The 14497-nt window shown below is 46.7% G+C and overlaps 1 protein-coding gene across 1 annotated transcript; it reads left to right on the top strand.

Annotated features, from left to right (window-relative positions):
- The first annotated feature begins 6546 nt into the window (after positions 1-6546).
- POLR2J (RNA polymerase II subunit J) lies at positions 6547-14396 on the top strand. Its single transcript, XM_061604585.1, has 4 exons — positions 6547-6710; positions 9562-9651; positions 10387-10561; positions 14149-14396. Exons 1-4 carry the CDS (start codon positions 6658-6660, stop codon positions 14182-14184), a joined length of 354 nt encoding a protein of 117 aa, XP_061460569.1. The 5' UTR covers positions 6547-6657; the 3' UTR covers positions 14185-14396.
- Positions 14397-14497: the final 101 nt, after the last annotated feature.

Raw genomic sequence — 14497 nt, 5'->3', positions numbered from 1 at the left:
TTTGAAGATTGGCGTTACATTTGCCACTTTCCAGTCCTCAGGCACGGAGGAGGACCCGAGGGACAAGTTACATATTTTAGTTAGCAGATCAGCAATTTCACATTTGAGTTCTTTGAGAACTCTCGGGTGGATGCCATCCGGGCCCGGTGATTTGTCAGTTTTTATATTGTCCATTAAGCTTAGAACTTCCTCTCTCATTACCACTATTTGTCTCAGTTCCTCAGAATCCCTTCCTGCAAATGTTAGTTCAGGTTCAGGGATCTGCCCTATATCTTCCACTGTGAAGACAGATGCAAAGAATTCATTTAGCTTCTCTGCAATCTCCTTATCGTTCTTTAGTACACCTTTGACTCCCTTATCATCCGAGGGTCCAATCGTCTCCCTAGATGGTCTCCTGCTTTGAATGTATTTATAGAATTTTTTGTTGTTGGTTTTTATGTTCTTAGCAATGTGCTCCTCAAATTCTTTTTTAGCATCCCTTATTGTCTTCTTGCATTTCTTTTGCCAGAGTTTGTGTTCTTTTTTATTTTCTTCATTTGGACAAGACTTCTATTTTTTGAAGGAAGACTTTTTGCCTCTAAGAGCTTCCTTGACTTTGCTCGTTAACCATGCTGGCATCTTCTTGGCCCTGGCGGTACCTTTTCTGATCTGCGGTATGCACTCCAGTTGAGCTTCTAATATAGTGTTTTTAAACAACTTCCAAGCATTTTCGAGTGATGTGACCCTCTGGACTTTGTTTTTCAGCTTTCTTTTTACCAATCCCCTCATTTTTGTGAAGTTTCCTCTTTTGAAGTCAAATGTGACCGTGTTGGATTTTCTTGGCAATTGGCCAGTTACATGTATGTTTAATTTAATAGCACTGTGGTCACTGCTCCCAATCGATTCAACAACACTTACATCTCGCACCAGGTCCCGGTCCCCACTGAGGATTAAGTCTAGGGTTGCCGTCCCTCTGGTCGGTTCCATGACCAACTGGTCTAGGGAATAGTCATTTAGAATATCTAGAAACTTTGCTTCTTTGTCATGACTGGAACACATATGCAGCCAGTCTATGTCCGGGTAGTTGAAGTCACCCATTACTACCACATTTCCTAGTTTGGATGCTTCCTCAATTTCATATCTCATCTCCAGGTCTCCCTGAGCATTTTGATCAGGGGGACGATAGATCGTTCCCAGTACTAAGTCCCTCCTGGGGCACGGTATCACCACCCACAACGATTCTGTGGAGGAGTCTGCCTCTTTTGGGGTTTCGAGCTTGCTGGATTCAATGCCTTCTTTCATGTATAGAGCGACTCCGCCACCAATACGTCCTTTCCTGTCCTTCCGATATAGTTTATATCCAGGGATAACCGTATCCCACTGGTTTTCTCCATTCCACCAGGTCTCCGTTATGCTCACTATATCAATGCTGTCCTCTAAGACCAAGCACTCCAGTTCTCCCATCTTGGTTCGCAGGCTCCTAGCATTAGTGTACAGGCACTTGTAAGCAGTGTCTCTCTTCAAGTGTCTTTGGCACTTGTGGTTAGGCCTGTGGTAATTTTGCTCTTCTGAATTTATATCCTGTGCCCCTGCTCTCACAATGCCTACTTCTAGGCCTACCCCTTTTAAAATTTCATCATTTCTTTGGTTTTTATCCCAGGGGGGAGGTTTATTCCGAACCGGACCTTTCTCAGCTCCTGTCGGGTTTCCCCCCTCAGTCAGTTTAAAAGCTGCTCTGCCACCTTTTTAATTTTAAGTTCCAGCAGTCTGGTTCCATTCTGGTTCAAGTGGAGCCCGTCCCTTTTGTACAGGCCTGGCTTGTCCCAAAATGTTCCCCAGTGCCTGACAAATCCAAACCCTTCCACCCGACACCATCGTCTCATCCATGCATTGAGACTGCGAAGCTGGGCCTGTCTGGCTGGTCCTGCGCGTGGAACCGGTAGCATTTCAGAGAAATGCTTTCAGCATCCTACCTAGCAACGTAAATTTTGCTTCCAGGACCTCACGGCTGCATTTCCCCATGTTGTTGGTGCCAACGTGCACCACGACCACTGACTCCTTTCAGCATATTGCTGAAAACGCACTCCAAAACTCCTGATGACTGAACCCTGTGGGACCCCATATTGGAGTACCCAGGGACTCGAGTAATGCTCCCCAAGCATCACCTTCTGGAGGCAATTCCCAAGATAGGAGTGCAGCCACTGCCAAGCAGTGCCTCCAATTCCCAAGTCCGTGAGTTGCCCCAGAACCTTGCCCAGAAATGGAACATTTGCTACCGGTCTATAGTTGTTAAAATTATCAGGGTCCAAGGAGGGCTTTTTTAGGAGTGGTCTCACCACTGCCTGTTTCAGGCAGAGTGGGACCACTCCCTCTCGTAAAGAGGCATTAATCACCTCCTTGGCCCAACCGGCTGTTCCATTCCTGCTAGCTTTTATTAGCCATGAGGGGCAGGGGTCCAGAGCAGAAGTGGTCGCCCGCACCTGTCCGAGCACCTTGTCCACATCCTCGAGCTGTACCAACTGAAACTCATCCAATAAAACCGGACAAGACTGTGTTCTGGACACCTCATTAGATTCAACTGCTACAATATTGGAGTCAAGGTCCCGGCGGATGTTAGTGATCTTATCTTGGAAGTGCCTCGCAAACATTACAGCGGGCTATCGATGGTTGTATTGCATCCGGAGGACCAGAGTGTAGAAGTCCCCGGACAACTTTATAAAGTTCCGCTGGGCGGTTACAAGATGACTGAATAGAGGCAGCAAAGTACTGCTTCTTTGCTGCCCTCACTGCCTTCACATAACGTTTGGTAGAGGCCTTCACAAGAGCATAATTACAGCCGTCGGGAGTTCGCCTCCATTTGCACTCAAGCCGTCTCCTTTCTTGCTTCATCACTCTTAGCTCCGAGGTTATGAACCTTACTGGGTGATCTTGGCCCAGTCAAGGTAGCTCAGCCTAATGTACCTCACAGGGTTGTTGTGACGATAACATCAAGAGGGGGAGAACCATGTTCGCATGCTCCTTGGAGAAAAGATGGGATGTAAATGTGATGATAATGATAAAGTTGTTGTGGCTGTGCAGGGCCAAACCAGCAAAGTCATTGGAGAAACTTCCAGAAGCAGCACCCAACTGGGAATATACTCCTTGCCAGCTGGTGTTTGGACATCACTACTGAAAGGTGCTCAGAGCACCTTTTAAAATTATTGTTTCTATTTTGAAATGGAAATGGACTGCCTTCAAGTCGATCCTGACTTACGGCGACCCTATGAAGAGGGTTTTCATGGTAAGTGGTATTCAGAGGTGGTTTCCCATTGCCTTCCTCTGAGGCTGGGAGGCTGTGACTGGCCCAAGGTCACCCAGTGAGCTTCGTGGCTGTGGGGGGGTTCGAACCCTGGTCTCCCAGGTCATAGTCCAACATCTTAACCACTACACCACACTGGCTCTCCATTTTTATTTTAGCAGTTTATAAATCCTTCTAATCACAACACTCTCTTAAATGGTAGCCAAGCCAGCATACTCGCCATGTGATGGGATCATTAGGAGAAGAAAAGCCGGTAGAGGCTGGCTAACCAAAAACTATAGATTCCTGATGATAATAATGAGCTACAGATAACATCACACTTCTACATGTAAACCTGGAGGTAATTCTCCTTAAGGCTTCACTCCTAATTTTAAGTGCCTAGCATTGTAGCCTTAAGGTTACAATAGACCAGGGTTTTTCCAAACTGTGGTCCATTCACCACCAGTGATCCACAAGCTTCATTGAGGGGGTCCAAGGCATGTCTGTGGATTTGTGGCTAGAGGTGGTCCGTCGCATTAAATATCCATATTGATTTTTAATTATATTTTTATCACTTCTTTGGGGATTCAAATTGTAGCACGATCAAACATAATCTATAAGAAATAAAAGAAGCGATTAAAATGTAATTAAAAATCATGCAGCATCTAGCACAGCACATTGGCCGCAACAAGCACAACAATCATGACGTGGTCTGCCAAGACCCTCAGCAGTATTCAAGTGGCCACAACCGAAAAGGCCCTCCTTGCCCTTGTCAACACCATCCTCTGAGTCGGGGGGGGGGGAGAGACCTGGAAAAGAGCCCCAGATGAAGTTGGAGCTCATGCTCTAGTCATCATGACTAGAAACCCCAACATCCTGGTTTCTATAATCCCTTAGTAAAATGTGCATTGCCTGATACCAGTAGTGTACTGGCAAATTCAGAAATGCAAAGGTCTCTTGCACACCACATCCCCAGGATTCACTGTCTGTTCTGCAATTAAAGAATTATAGAACCAGAATAAAACGGCTGTGTGCACAGGCTCCTGTTCCCTTCTCAGGCTTTCTATCTGGGGACTAAACGTTGCCGGAAACATTTTGAGTGTAAGAATTCTGTAATGAAGGCAAGTGTGGGACTAGGATTTGGGAGACCAAGGCACTTTGCCATGAAACTCACTTCTCACTCACCTTAGGAGCCCATCTGCACGAAAGAGGAGGTTTTATCAGTGACTGATTTGTCTCTGGTCATTGGCTCCAATCAGCACAAAAGGACAAGGAAGCATGTTGTTAGCTAAGTGAGAAGACTCTTCTCAGTGGCTCACATGGTCCCCTTTCATGCTGATTGGCTTGTATATAGGGACCCAACTGGGATCCTGCTCCCAAAAATGTAAGAGGTCTACAACCCCTTGTGACATTGGACGACTACACCCCTGCCTGATATTTTCCATCCATATTCATGCAAAAGCAACAAGCCACCCTCCCCCCCAGGAATAAACTGGATGTATTCCAAAACAAGGGTGTATTTGCATCATAGCCTTCTAGCACCATCCAGTGCATGTTTACTCTGCATGCAAGACCCACTGTGCTCAAGGGGACTTACTCCCAAGTAAATGTCCTTACTGGTTTATTACGATCTTCCTTTGGAGACTACCTTTTGAGGTCCCTTCCGGTTCTATAAGTCTGGGGTTCCCAAACTTTTCCCCCCATGGACCACTTGAAAATTGCTGAGGGTCTTGGTGGATATCACATAATGATCTTCCTGCCTGTTGCGGTAATTGTAATGCACCGTGCTAGACGCTGCATGATTTTTAATTGTATTTTTATTTCTTATATATTGTATTTTATTGGATTATGATTTGGGTTCCATAGAATTCAAATTGCAATACAATTGCAATGAAAGAAACAAAGCAATAAAGTACCAGCAATCAGCATGAATACTTCATGTGACGGATGTGCCGTCTCCTGCCTTCTACCACAAATTGACAGACATACCACAAAACAGCTGAATGAAGCTTGGGGACCTCTGGTGGTCCACGGACCACAATATGGAAACTCCTGCTATGCATTTTTAAAGTAATAGTTGTGTGTCCAAATGGACACCCAGTGGTCACAAATGGACACATAAAATGTAATCAATGAACTAATAACACAAATGCAGATTGGAAGCCACTGAAACACTGGCTAGAGGTACGAAATTTTTAGCGAAATTGAATAGAAACAGTAGAACCGAGGGGCACATTACAAAATAATTCTTAGGGTATTATTACAAGGCGCCAATCTTTCTGAAAAACTTGTTAACAAAATCTGTCTCCCTGTACATTGTGCTTTCTGGTTCTCTGTATCTTCCTTTTTTTGCAAGATTTCTGCTACAGCAGGGCATGGATCATAAGCAGATGTTTTTAATTTTAATCTGCTTTTTAATTTTATGTATTTACTGGTGGGCGGGCAAACTAGTAAGAATTTTACTAGGCTAGTAACTTGGTAACATTTACAAGGCTCTATTCACTCCCTGTTTTTTGTTTGAACCACTTTCACCTCAACCCAAATGTCAGGTCTTTTACGTGGTAGAGAGGCTTCCACGTGCAAGCCACTGGAATGAAAAAATGGAAATTTGTAGCAATTCTTTTAAAAATGCCCTGATAGTAGCAGCTGCTGGATCTCAGTTGTCAGCCCCGCTGTCACTGGAAGATGCCTTTTCAATTAAAGGGACCAAATCTGTTCCATCCGTTTTTCTCTCCAGTGGAACAGGGGAGACTCTGGTCTAACTGGGACCTCTGTGATAGAGTCCTCCAAGTCTGAAGGACTTAGAGAGAGACAGCCAGCGTGGTAAAAGTGGTCAAAGGGACATCCTTAAGGCTGCTATAGAGGTTTTCAAGCAGAGGTTGGATGGCCACTTAGCATGGATGCTGTTGCAGCAGATTTCCTGCATCTGCGGAGGATTAGACTAGATGGTCTTTGAGATCCCTAAAAATTCTATGAAAGTTCCCCCTCCCACCCCATACTTGATGTCCAAGGCACCTAGCAACATTAAACTCAGAAACACACTTGGAAAAAAAGAAGCACCGTTTAAACAACACTTCACTCTGATTTTAAATCTGGTTTTTGAAGCTCAGCTGAAGGGGGGGAACAAATGTGCGTGGCGAGAGATTGCGATACCGCCGCAGCCCGCTAGGAGGAGGTAAACTCAGCCTCTTGGGAAGAAGGCAGCGAAGCGCGCTTCCTCCCTCACTGGCCGCTAGGGGGAGCGCCGGGGCGAAGTAGGGACGCGATGGCGACTCGCTCGACTCTGGCCGCCCGGTGAACCTGGAAGCGAAGAGCGGCTCCACCCGGAAACGAAAGCGGGGCTCCAACCGGAAGCGGTTGCTCCTGCTGCCTCGGGAGACGCCGCGAGCGAGCGAGGAGCGATGAACGCGCCGCCGGCCTTCGAGTCCTTCCTGCTCTTCGACGGGGAGAAAAAGTGAGTGAGGGAGAAAGCCAAAAGTGGGCCTGGGCAGTGGGGGGGCTGCAAGTCGGGTGGGGGCGGGTCCTCAGTGGTCCTTCGTCGTCCATGGCTGGACCAGAATCCCAGTTTTCAGGGTGGTAGTCAGCGCTAGCCCTGCACAGAGTAGACCCATTGAAGATAATAGACCTAACTTGACTCCATTCATTTCAGTGAGTTTGCTTTGAGTAGGACTTAGTTGAATACAGTACAACCTTCATTTTCAAAACAGGATAATATGGGTTGTATTCGAGTAGAGAGAGCCAGTGTGCTGTAGACCACTGTTCTTCGGCCTTGGGTCCCGAGGTGTGGTTGGACTACAACTCCCATCATCCTTGGCCATTGGCTAAGCTGGCTGGAGTTGATGGGAGTTGTAGTCCGACAATATCTGGAGAGCTAAGCCTGAAGAACAATGGTGTATTGGTTAGATTAGACTGTCAGACTAGGACCTGGGAGAGACCAGGGTCCAAATACCCACTCTCAGTCATGAAGCTCACCGGGTGAACTTGGGCCAGTCATGGTATCTCAGCCTAACATACTTCACAGGGTTGTTGGGGAGGTATAATGAGATGGGAGAGAACCATGTATGTCACCTTGAGCTCCTTGGAGAAAAGGTGGGATATGAATGTAATAAATAAAAGTAAAGCAAAGGTTTACTCGGAGCAAATTCATTGAAATGGACGGACCCTATGAAGAGGGTTTTCATGGTAAATGGTATTCAGAGGGGGTTTACCATTGCCTTCCTCTGAGGCTGAGTGACCCATGTTAGTCATGCTTATTATTTTCAACTGATGTTCTCTACTCAGAGTTAGACCCACTGAAATGATTGAATCTGAGGTAGTCATGTCTGTCATCTTTCGTGGGTCTGCTTTGAGTAGGACTAGCATTGAATGCCACCATTTTAAGTTTCTAGCATTTGTAGAACCTGTGATACGAGACAAAATGTGCAGGCACTATTTGCCCTCATTTGTATAGTGAAAACCATGCGTGCTCCCATCTTTCCAGTTACGTATGATTATCTTTTTGGAGTATTTACCCTCCTGGAATTGATGCCTATGGCGGCACCTGGTTTGCTTGGTTCAGTCCCCGACATCGCCAGCTAGGGCTGGTTAAGCCTCTGTGCCTGAAACAGTGCCGCTGCCTGTTTGAGTCGGTAGTCCTGAGCTAGGTGGACTATTGGGTGAGACTGTCATTCAGTGGTGGAGCCATTGCTTTGCATGCAGAAAGCCTCAGGGTTGTCTTCCTGGCATTGCCAATAAAAAGAGTTAGGTGGCAGGTGAAGGAAAAGAGAAAACGCGAGAGAGCCACTGCACTGCCAGACAGTGTGGAGGTAGATGGACCAGTCTGACTCAGTGTGAGCCAGCTTACTTAGGGAGGGATGTAGCCCAGTGGTATGGCGCCTGCTTTGCATGCATAAGGTTCCAGGTTCAATCCCTGGCGTCGCCAAGTAGGGCTGACATGCATCCCTGGAGAACTACTTCTAGCTAGAATAAGCAGTCCAGGGCTAGATGGGCACATGAGTCTGACTGTATAAGACAATAATAATAATAATATTTCCATTTATAGACCGCTTACTATCTAAAAGATCTCAAAGTGGTTTACAATAGAATACAAAAGACACAATAAAAACATATTAAATTAATTTACAAGGCAAAATACATAAACAATATACGTATACATAAACACAAACACATACAGTATAAAAGTCAGTTCACCAAGGGAAGCCCGTAAGCCGCCCTCCCCACTCTATGAAAGTGTCAGAAAACTGAAATTATGTTGACCGTGGAGGAGGGTGACAAGCAGGTAAAATCACCTTATTAAATATAGAGAGCCTTTACTGGTGAAGCGGGCCCATGCTGTGCATGCTCAGGCCATTTATCCCTGAGGCGTAGAGTTCCTAATCGCCACCTCTCCTCTGCTCAAGTCTGTGGGCGCCGGGTGTGGTTTGTGAGGAGGAGTTGGTGGTGCTTAGGCTGCATCACACTTTGGGTAGAAAATTGCCTGCACAAGACAAGCTTCTGTCAGAGCATGCGCTCTGTACGTAAGCAGGATTCATGTTGTATTTCCCATTCAAACAGGAGGGGGGAGACCCTTTTGTCTTGTTAGGCCAGATCTTTATCTCCCCCCCACCCCTGTGGGCACCTTGGACAGGTGGGCAGGGCCACCCATCTGCAGTTGTGTGATGTCAGGTGACGGATAATGTGGGCAGTCCCACCCACCTGTCAAGGTTGACCCACGGGTGGGGAGAGGGGTCTGCTGTGGGGAACATGCTGGTGGAGCAACACACAGCAGGATGAAACCTTCTGCTGAGCGGTGGATCAAGTCCTGCTAGCTGCAGGGCTCTGCTTCATTTCTCAAAGCAATGCTCAGCAGGATTATTATTTAAGACAGGTGGGCATGGTTTGGAAGAAATGACCTTGAAGGCCAAGTTGGATCCCCAGAAAGGCCAAGATTGGCTTGTGGGCTGGAGTCTCCCCACCCCTGCTTTGAAAAGATCCCAGCCTAGCAGGGCTGGGAGACGCCCATGCTTGAGACTCTGGGGAGCCAAAGGCTAGACTGGGCAAGATCAACCAATGCCTTGCTCTTCATAAGGCAGCTTGATATGAGGGCAGAGGAGGTGAGGGAGGAGGTAGGGATGGGAAGAGGCTGTCTGGGGCTGGAGAGATCAAGTGAGGAAAGTGGGGGACAGATGGGTCAGATGATTTGGAGTTTGGGAGGGAAGAGGTGAAGAAGTACGGATTTGGAGGACACAGGAGGAGGCCCCCGATGCAAGGGAAATGTCTACATTGGCTGGCATGTACATTTTCTCTGCTTTGCTTTCTGCTTCCAGGATTACAATAAATAAGGATACCAAAGTACCCAATGCCTGCCTGTTTACCATCAACAAAGAAGATCACACACTCGGGAATATCATTAAGTCGTGAGTAACAATGGCTGTTTTACGGCACAGTTTTGATGGGGTTATTTGAAAGCAGCAAATTGGGCAAGGAGGCAGTGAGGTGTTTATTTTTGCCAAACACCGGACAGAATCTCAGTGGATCTTCCCCAGATTTTTTATGGGAACCCTCAGCATACTGAATCTGAGAAATGGAATGTATTGGACACTGCTAAGCATTTCTGACTAACCGAATTGCTGAAAGCAAGCGTGTCAACACCAGCTGGTGGGAAGGCAAAAGGAGACTTTGTGTCACGTTCGTTAAAGGTCTTGGCAGCAATGTGTTGCCACCCCCTTCCAGTCCCTTCGAGCTTTCATGTTTGCTGATGTTGCAGCCAGGTTATATCCTTACACAGCACCAGATTTTTTCATTCTCCCCGCTGCATTGGGCCACCTTTGTAGTCTTTGTGTACATGATGATTATGATATTTCGGCATTCCCTGGGAAGAGAAGTTGATTGTCAAACCACTTGGGGAGTTGCAGCTTTCTGAGGGGAAATGAAGGGAGGATGTCTCCTAGCAACTCTCAGCGCCCTTAACAAACTACACTTCCCAGGATTATTTGGGGGAAACCGTGACCGTTCAAAGTGTACGATGCTGCTTGAAATGTGTAACGCAGAGAAGGCCGAAGGCATTGATCTGATCCAGCAAAGCAAATCATGCGTTCAATGGTATAATTTCTGTGTCTTTTATTTCTTCCTCCTTCACCCCCCACCCCCAGACAGTTATTGAAAGACCCTCAGGTGCTGTTTGCAGGATACAAGGTCCCTCATCCCCTTGAGCATAAGATCATCATTCGTGTTCAGACCACTCCCGATTACAGTCCCCAAGAAGCTTTCACAAACGCCATCACGGATCTCATCAGTGAGCTCTCCCTCCTTGAGGAGAGGTTCCAGGTAAGCTGCCTCATTTCACATTGTCTTGGCATTGCTTTTTTGTGGGGGTGGCATGTCAGGAGGAGGGCGATTCCTCCCGGCTGTGGATTGGGTGTGAAGTTGAGCTTTGACAGAGAGTTTTCACTTCTCTGCGTGGTGTGCAGACCCGCAGACAAGTTAACTTACCACCACCACCTTAGTGAGGAAGGGACATGACAGAACTCAGGAGTTTCCAAACTTTCCCCCCATGGACCACTTGAAAATCACTTGAGAGTCTTGGTGGACAGTTTCTGCCTGTTGCAATTGTAACGCACTGTGCTAGATGCTGTATGATATTTGTTGACTCACGATTCAACTTAGCCTCTCATTAACTTTGCTGCTAATCCACTCCTTTCAAGTGCTGCCTCCTCCTGTCCCTTCTGTTCTGTCTCACTCACCTTCTGAGTGGGCCACCAGGTTCCAAGTATGATGGAGCAGCCAGCGTGCCTGATGTTCACAGCTGCTGTGTTCACGGTTCTTCAGAGTGCCATGGATCACCTGAATGAAGCAGTTCAGGAACTCCTGATACAACCTATCAAAGCCCAGGGATAGGAGATGTTTTGAGATACTTCCAGGATGGAACCCCCTTTAAAAGGCAAAGATCAGCTCTTTTATCTTTCCTCTTGATAGGGAGACACAGTCCACTAGGGGCACCCCCCCCAATGTAAAGATTTGGAGGAGCATCGCTACTAAATCCTCCGATAGCCTTCCAACATGGAGCAGACATGTGGCACTCCAAGCACTCATGACTATTCCTTTTAGACTCTTTTTTCTCAAAGTGCTCTTTGTGGCCATTACATCAGCCAGGAGAATCTCCAGATCAGGCCCCCTGTGTGTTCTTTAGACCTGATCCACCTTTCCCTCCTAAAATCAATACCTTCACAGATCTCAAGCGCTCGTCCTCATCCCTGCCACCCATATGAATAGGTATGGCAACAAACTGGGCATCAGAAGAGCCTTAAAGGTTTGTGCCTGTAAAACTTGGAAAATTTGGAAACAGTGCATCTGTTTGCCTCGTTGTCTCTTTACACTGGGGCCATAAGGTCCTTGACCTTGGCTAGGTGGATTCAGGCTGGCATTGCTAAAGCTTGTAAGGCATAAGAACGTAAGAAGAGCCTGTTGGAGCAGGCCAGTGGCCCATCTAGCCCAGCATCCTGTCTTCACAGAGGCTCACCTGATGCCTCTTTAAGGAAGCCCGCAAGCTGGACCTGAGCGCAAGAACCCTCTCCCCTCCTGCAGTTTCCAGCAACTGGCATTCAGAAGCATTCTGCTCCCACCTACGGAGACCAAGGATAACCATCGTGGCTAGTAGCCACTGCTAGCCTTTTCCTCCATGACTTTGTCTAATCCTCTCTTAAAGCCATCCAGGTTGGTGGGCATCATTGACTCCTGTAGAAGCAAATCCCATAATTTAGCTATGCGTTGCCTCAAGTCCTTTCTTTTGGTCTGTCCTGAATCTTCCAAGTCAGCCTGAGTGCTGACCAGTGCTAGTGTTGTGAGGGAGAAAACCCTTTCTCTATCCATTAGCTCCAGAATTTTATGTGCTTCTCTCATATTGCCTTTTATTCCCCTTTTCTCTAAGCTAAAAAGCCCTGAATGCTGCAACCTTTGCTTATAGGGGAGTTGCTCCATCTCCTTAATCAGTCTGGTTGCCCTTTTCGGAACCTTTCCAACTCTACAGTCTGCCATCGTTGCTTAACTTTAGGGCTCATTCTGCCAGGGCAGTGCCAGCATTGGCAGCACGTTCCACTAAAGTTCTTTTGGAGATTTGAGTCGGTCCGTGGGCCTCTGCTCAGGCATTACACGATAGATAAATATGCTTCAGCAGAATAGTTTTTGGCCACCTGAACTAGCCTTCCCAAGTGGACTTGGGGGTGGGGAGCTTGGGCAAGCCCTATTGTATTCTGGCAGCCTCTTGCATGGCAACTAGAGAATGGAGTGTTCTGTCTGGTGGACTGGCAGGAAACCTCCAGCCTGTCTTAACCTTTGGGCAGGTGGCAGTTCATCTTCCTCTCTTCCTTTGGTGAGCTCTTGGCCACAGAAACTGGTGGTGGAGTCATCTTAGGGAATTGCAGTTTAGTTCACATACCCCTGGCCTCTCCTAGGTACTGGGAGGTTTTTAACTCATTGTATTCTGGAGACTTCATGCACACCCACCAGAAAGAGCATTCCTGGCAAGTGACCAATTCCAATTCATTGGACCAGGGCTGTGGAGTCGGTATGCCAAACCTTAGACTCCGACTCCTCTATTTTTCTACTGTCTGACTCCCTCCACCCAAAATTGCTTCCAACTCTACAGCCCTGGAAAGGGCTGTAAATGTCTTTTTAAATTGGAAGCTCTCGTAGGAGCATTTTTATCGCTGCCTGAATATGCGCTGATCTTGGCATCACAGCATTTGTCTTCATCTGGGTCCTGTGTCATACACCGACACACAAAATGTTTTCCATCTTGAGTTATGGTGAAATGCTCAACTACAGCTGACTTCATGGGAAGCTTCTTTGACATTTTGAATTTATATTTTAAAAAAATTGTCAATCAACATTTATTTTGGAGTCGGAGTCGGAGTCGGTACGTTTCTACCGACTCTGACTCCACCCAAAATTGCTTCCAACTCCACAGCCCTGCATTGGACTCTGGTATATCTGTAGCTTTCCTTAAGGCAGGGTAGAATCTGATGCCGTTGAGAATTACAAATTGCAATACCGTCAAATATAATCTATAAGAAATAAAAGCAATGAAAATACAATTGAAAATCATACAGCATCTAGCACAGAGCCTTACAATTGCTGCAATGGGCGGGGGGGGGAGGAATCAGTCAGCAATTTTAAAGCAGTCTGTGGGGGGAAACGTTTGGGAATCACTGCCATAGAGGTCAGGCCAAGGCCTAGTGAGATAAAAACTCCCTCAAAGTCAGAAAACAATGAGACTAGACCAAATCGCCCAGGACAGGGGAAGTTCTGCATCCTGGTGCCTTAGCTGAGAAGGTCCTTTTCCAAGTTCCCACCAACTGCTTCCAACGGGTGCAGCACACGATCTTCAACGGGCAGGCAGGATCATACAGCATGATGCTCATGTGTCCTCCTTTTTTCTTCTGGATACCTGGTTGCAAAGGAGGTCAGCAGTAGCCTTTTAAGAGATGTGGTGCTAGAGGGAATTTCAGCTGGTTCAGTTTGCCATGGAGGAGTGAGAGAAACCAATATTGGGGTGCCTAGAGCCCTGCTGTTCTCCTTTTGTAATTCTGCTGTGGCAGTGGAGCCACTGATGCAACTAAACTAAGTCTGGGATGCAACCCACTTGGAAACTAATCGCTCTCGTCTCATGCCAAGGAAAGGGGGTTAACTGCAGTGGGGGGGGGGTAGCGGGAAAGGAGCTCTTAAACTGGCTTCATGTCAAGCCCTACTTTCCTGTGTGAGCCTGAATTGGCAGCGTGGGCGTTTTTCCCTTTTGTTCCCTCCTCCCCCCTCCAAAAAAAGTTGTTGCTTTCTGTTAGACACTTAGATCACATATTGAGAGGAAGGGTGGGATATAAATGTAATAAATAATAGTAGTAATCTTGTCTCTCTTTCAGGTTGCCATCAAAGACAAACAAGAAGGAATTGAATAGCACCACATGCCATCTTAGTATGTAAATGCATAATAGTTTTTCATGTATAGCAGACTATTGAATAGCACGTTTAGAATGACTTTGTAGCCTCCAAGAAATGTGTGTTCTGACATAAGATCCCATTAGTTTAGTTTATTTGCTGCCTATTTATTTACTTTTCAGCTGAGTTGCGTTGTTTGAAAAGATTAGTAATTAAAATAGCTGGCATTTTTCACAGTTGTTTTCTTGGAATAAATGTGTCCATCATTCGTTTTCCTATAGGAAAATATCCTCAACTAGGTTGTTCCTCCCACTCACTCCAGAGCCCACCCCT

The sequence above is a fragment of the Rhineura floridana genome, chromosome 21, assembly GCF_030035675.1.
Source record: "Rhineura floridana isolate rRhiFlo1 chromosome 21, rRhiFlo1.hap2, whole genome shotgun sequence".
Taxonomy (NCBI): domain Eukaryota; kingdom Metazoa; phylum Chordata; class Lepidosauria; order Squamata; family Rhineuridae; genus Rhineura; species Rhineura floridana.
The sequence above is the reverse complement of the archived record's forward strand: the minus strand, read 5'-3'. Positions and strand labels throughout refer to the sequence as shown.

What these genes read in the sequence shown, in the direction of transcription:
- POLR2J (XM_061604585.1), top strand. Translation starts at nt 6,658, where the DNA reads ATGAACGCGCCGCCGGCCTTCGAGTCCTTCCTGCTCTTCGACGGGGAG. An exon ending in CTCGGGAATATCATTAAGTC is followed by an intron (nt 9,652 to 10,386) that starts GTGAGTAACAAT and finishes CCCCACCCCCAG; the next exon opens with ACAGTTATTGAAAGACCCTC. An exon ending in TCCTTGAGGAGAGGTTCCAG is followed by an intron (nt 10,562 to 14,148) that starts GTAAGCTGCCTC and finishes TCTCTCTTTCAG; the next exon opens with GTTGCCATCAAAGACAAACA.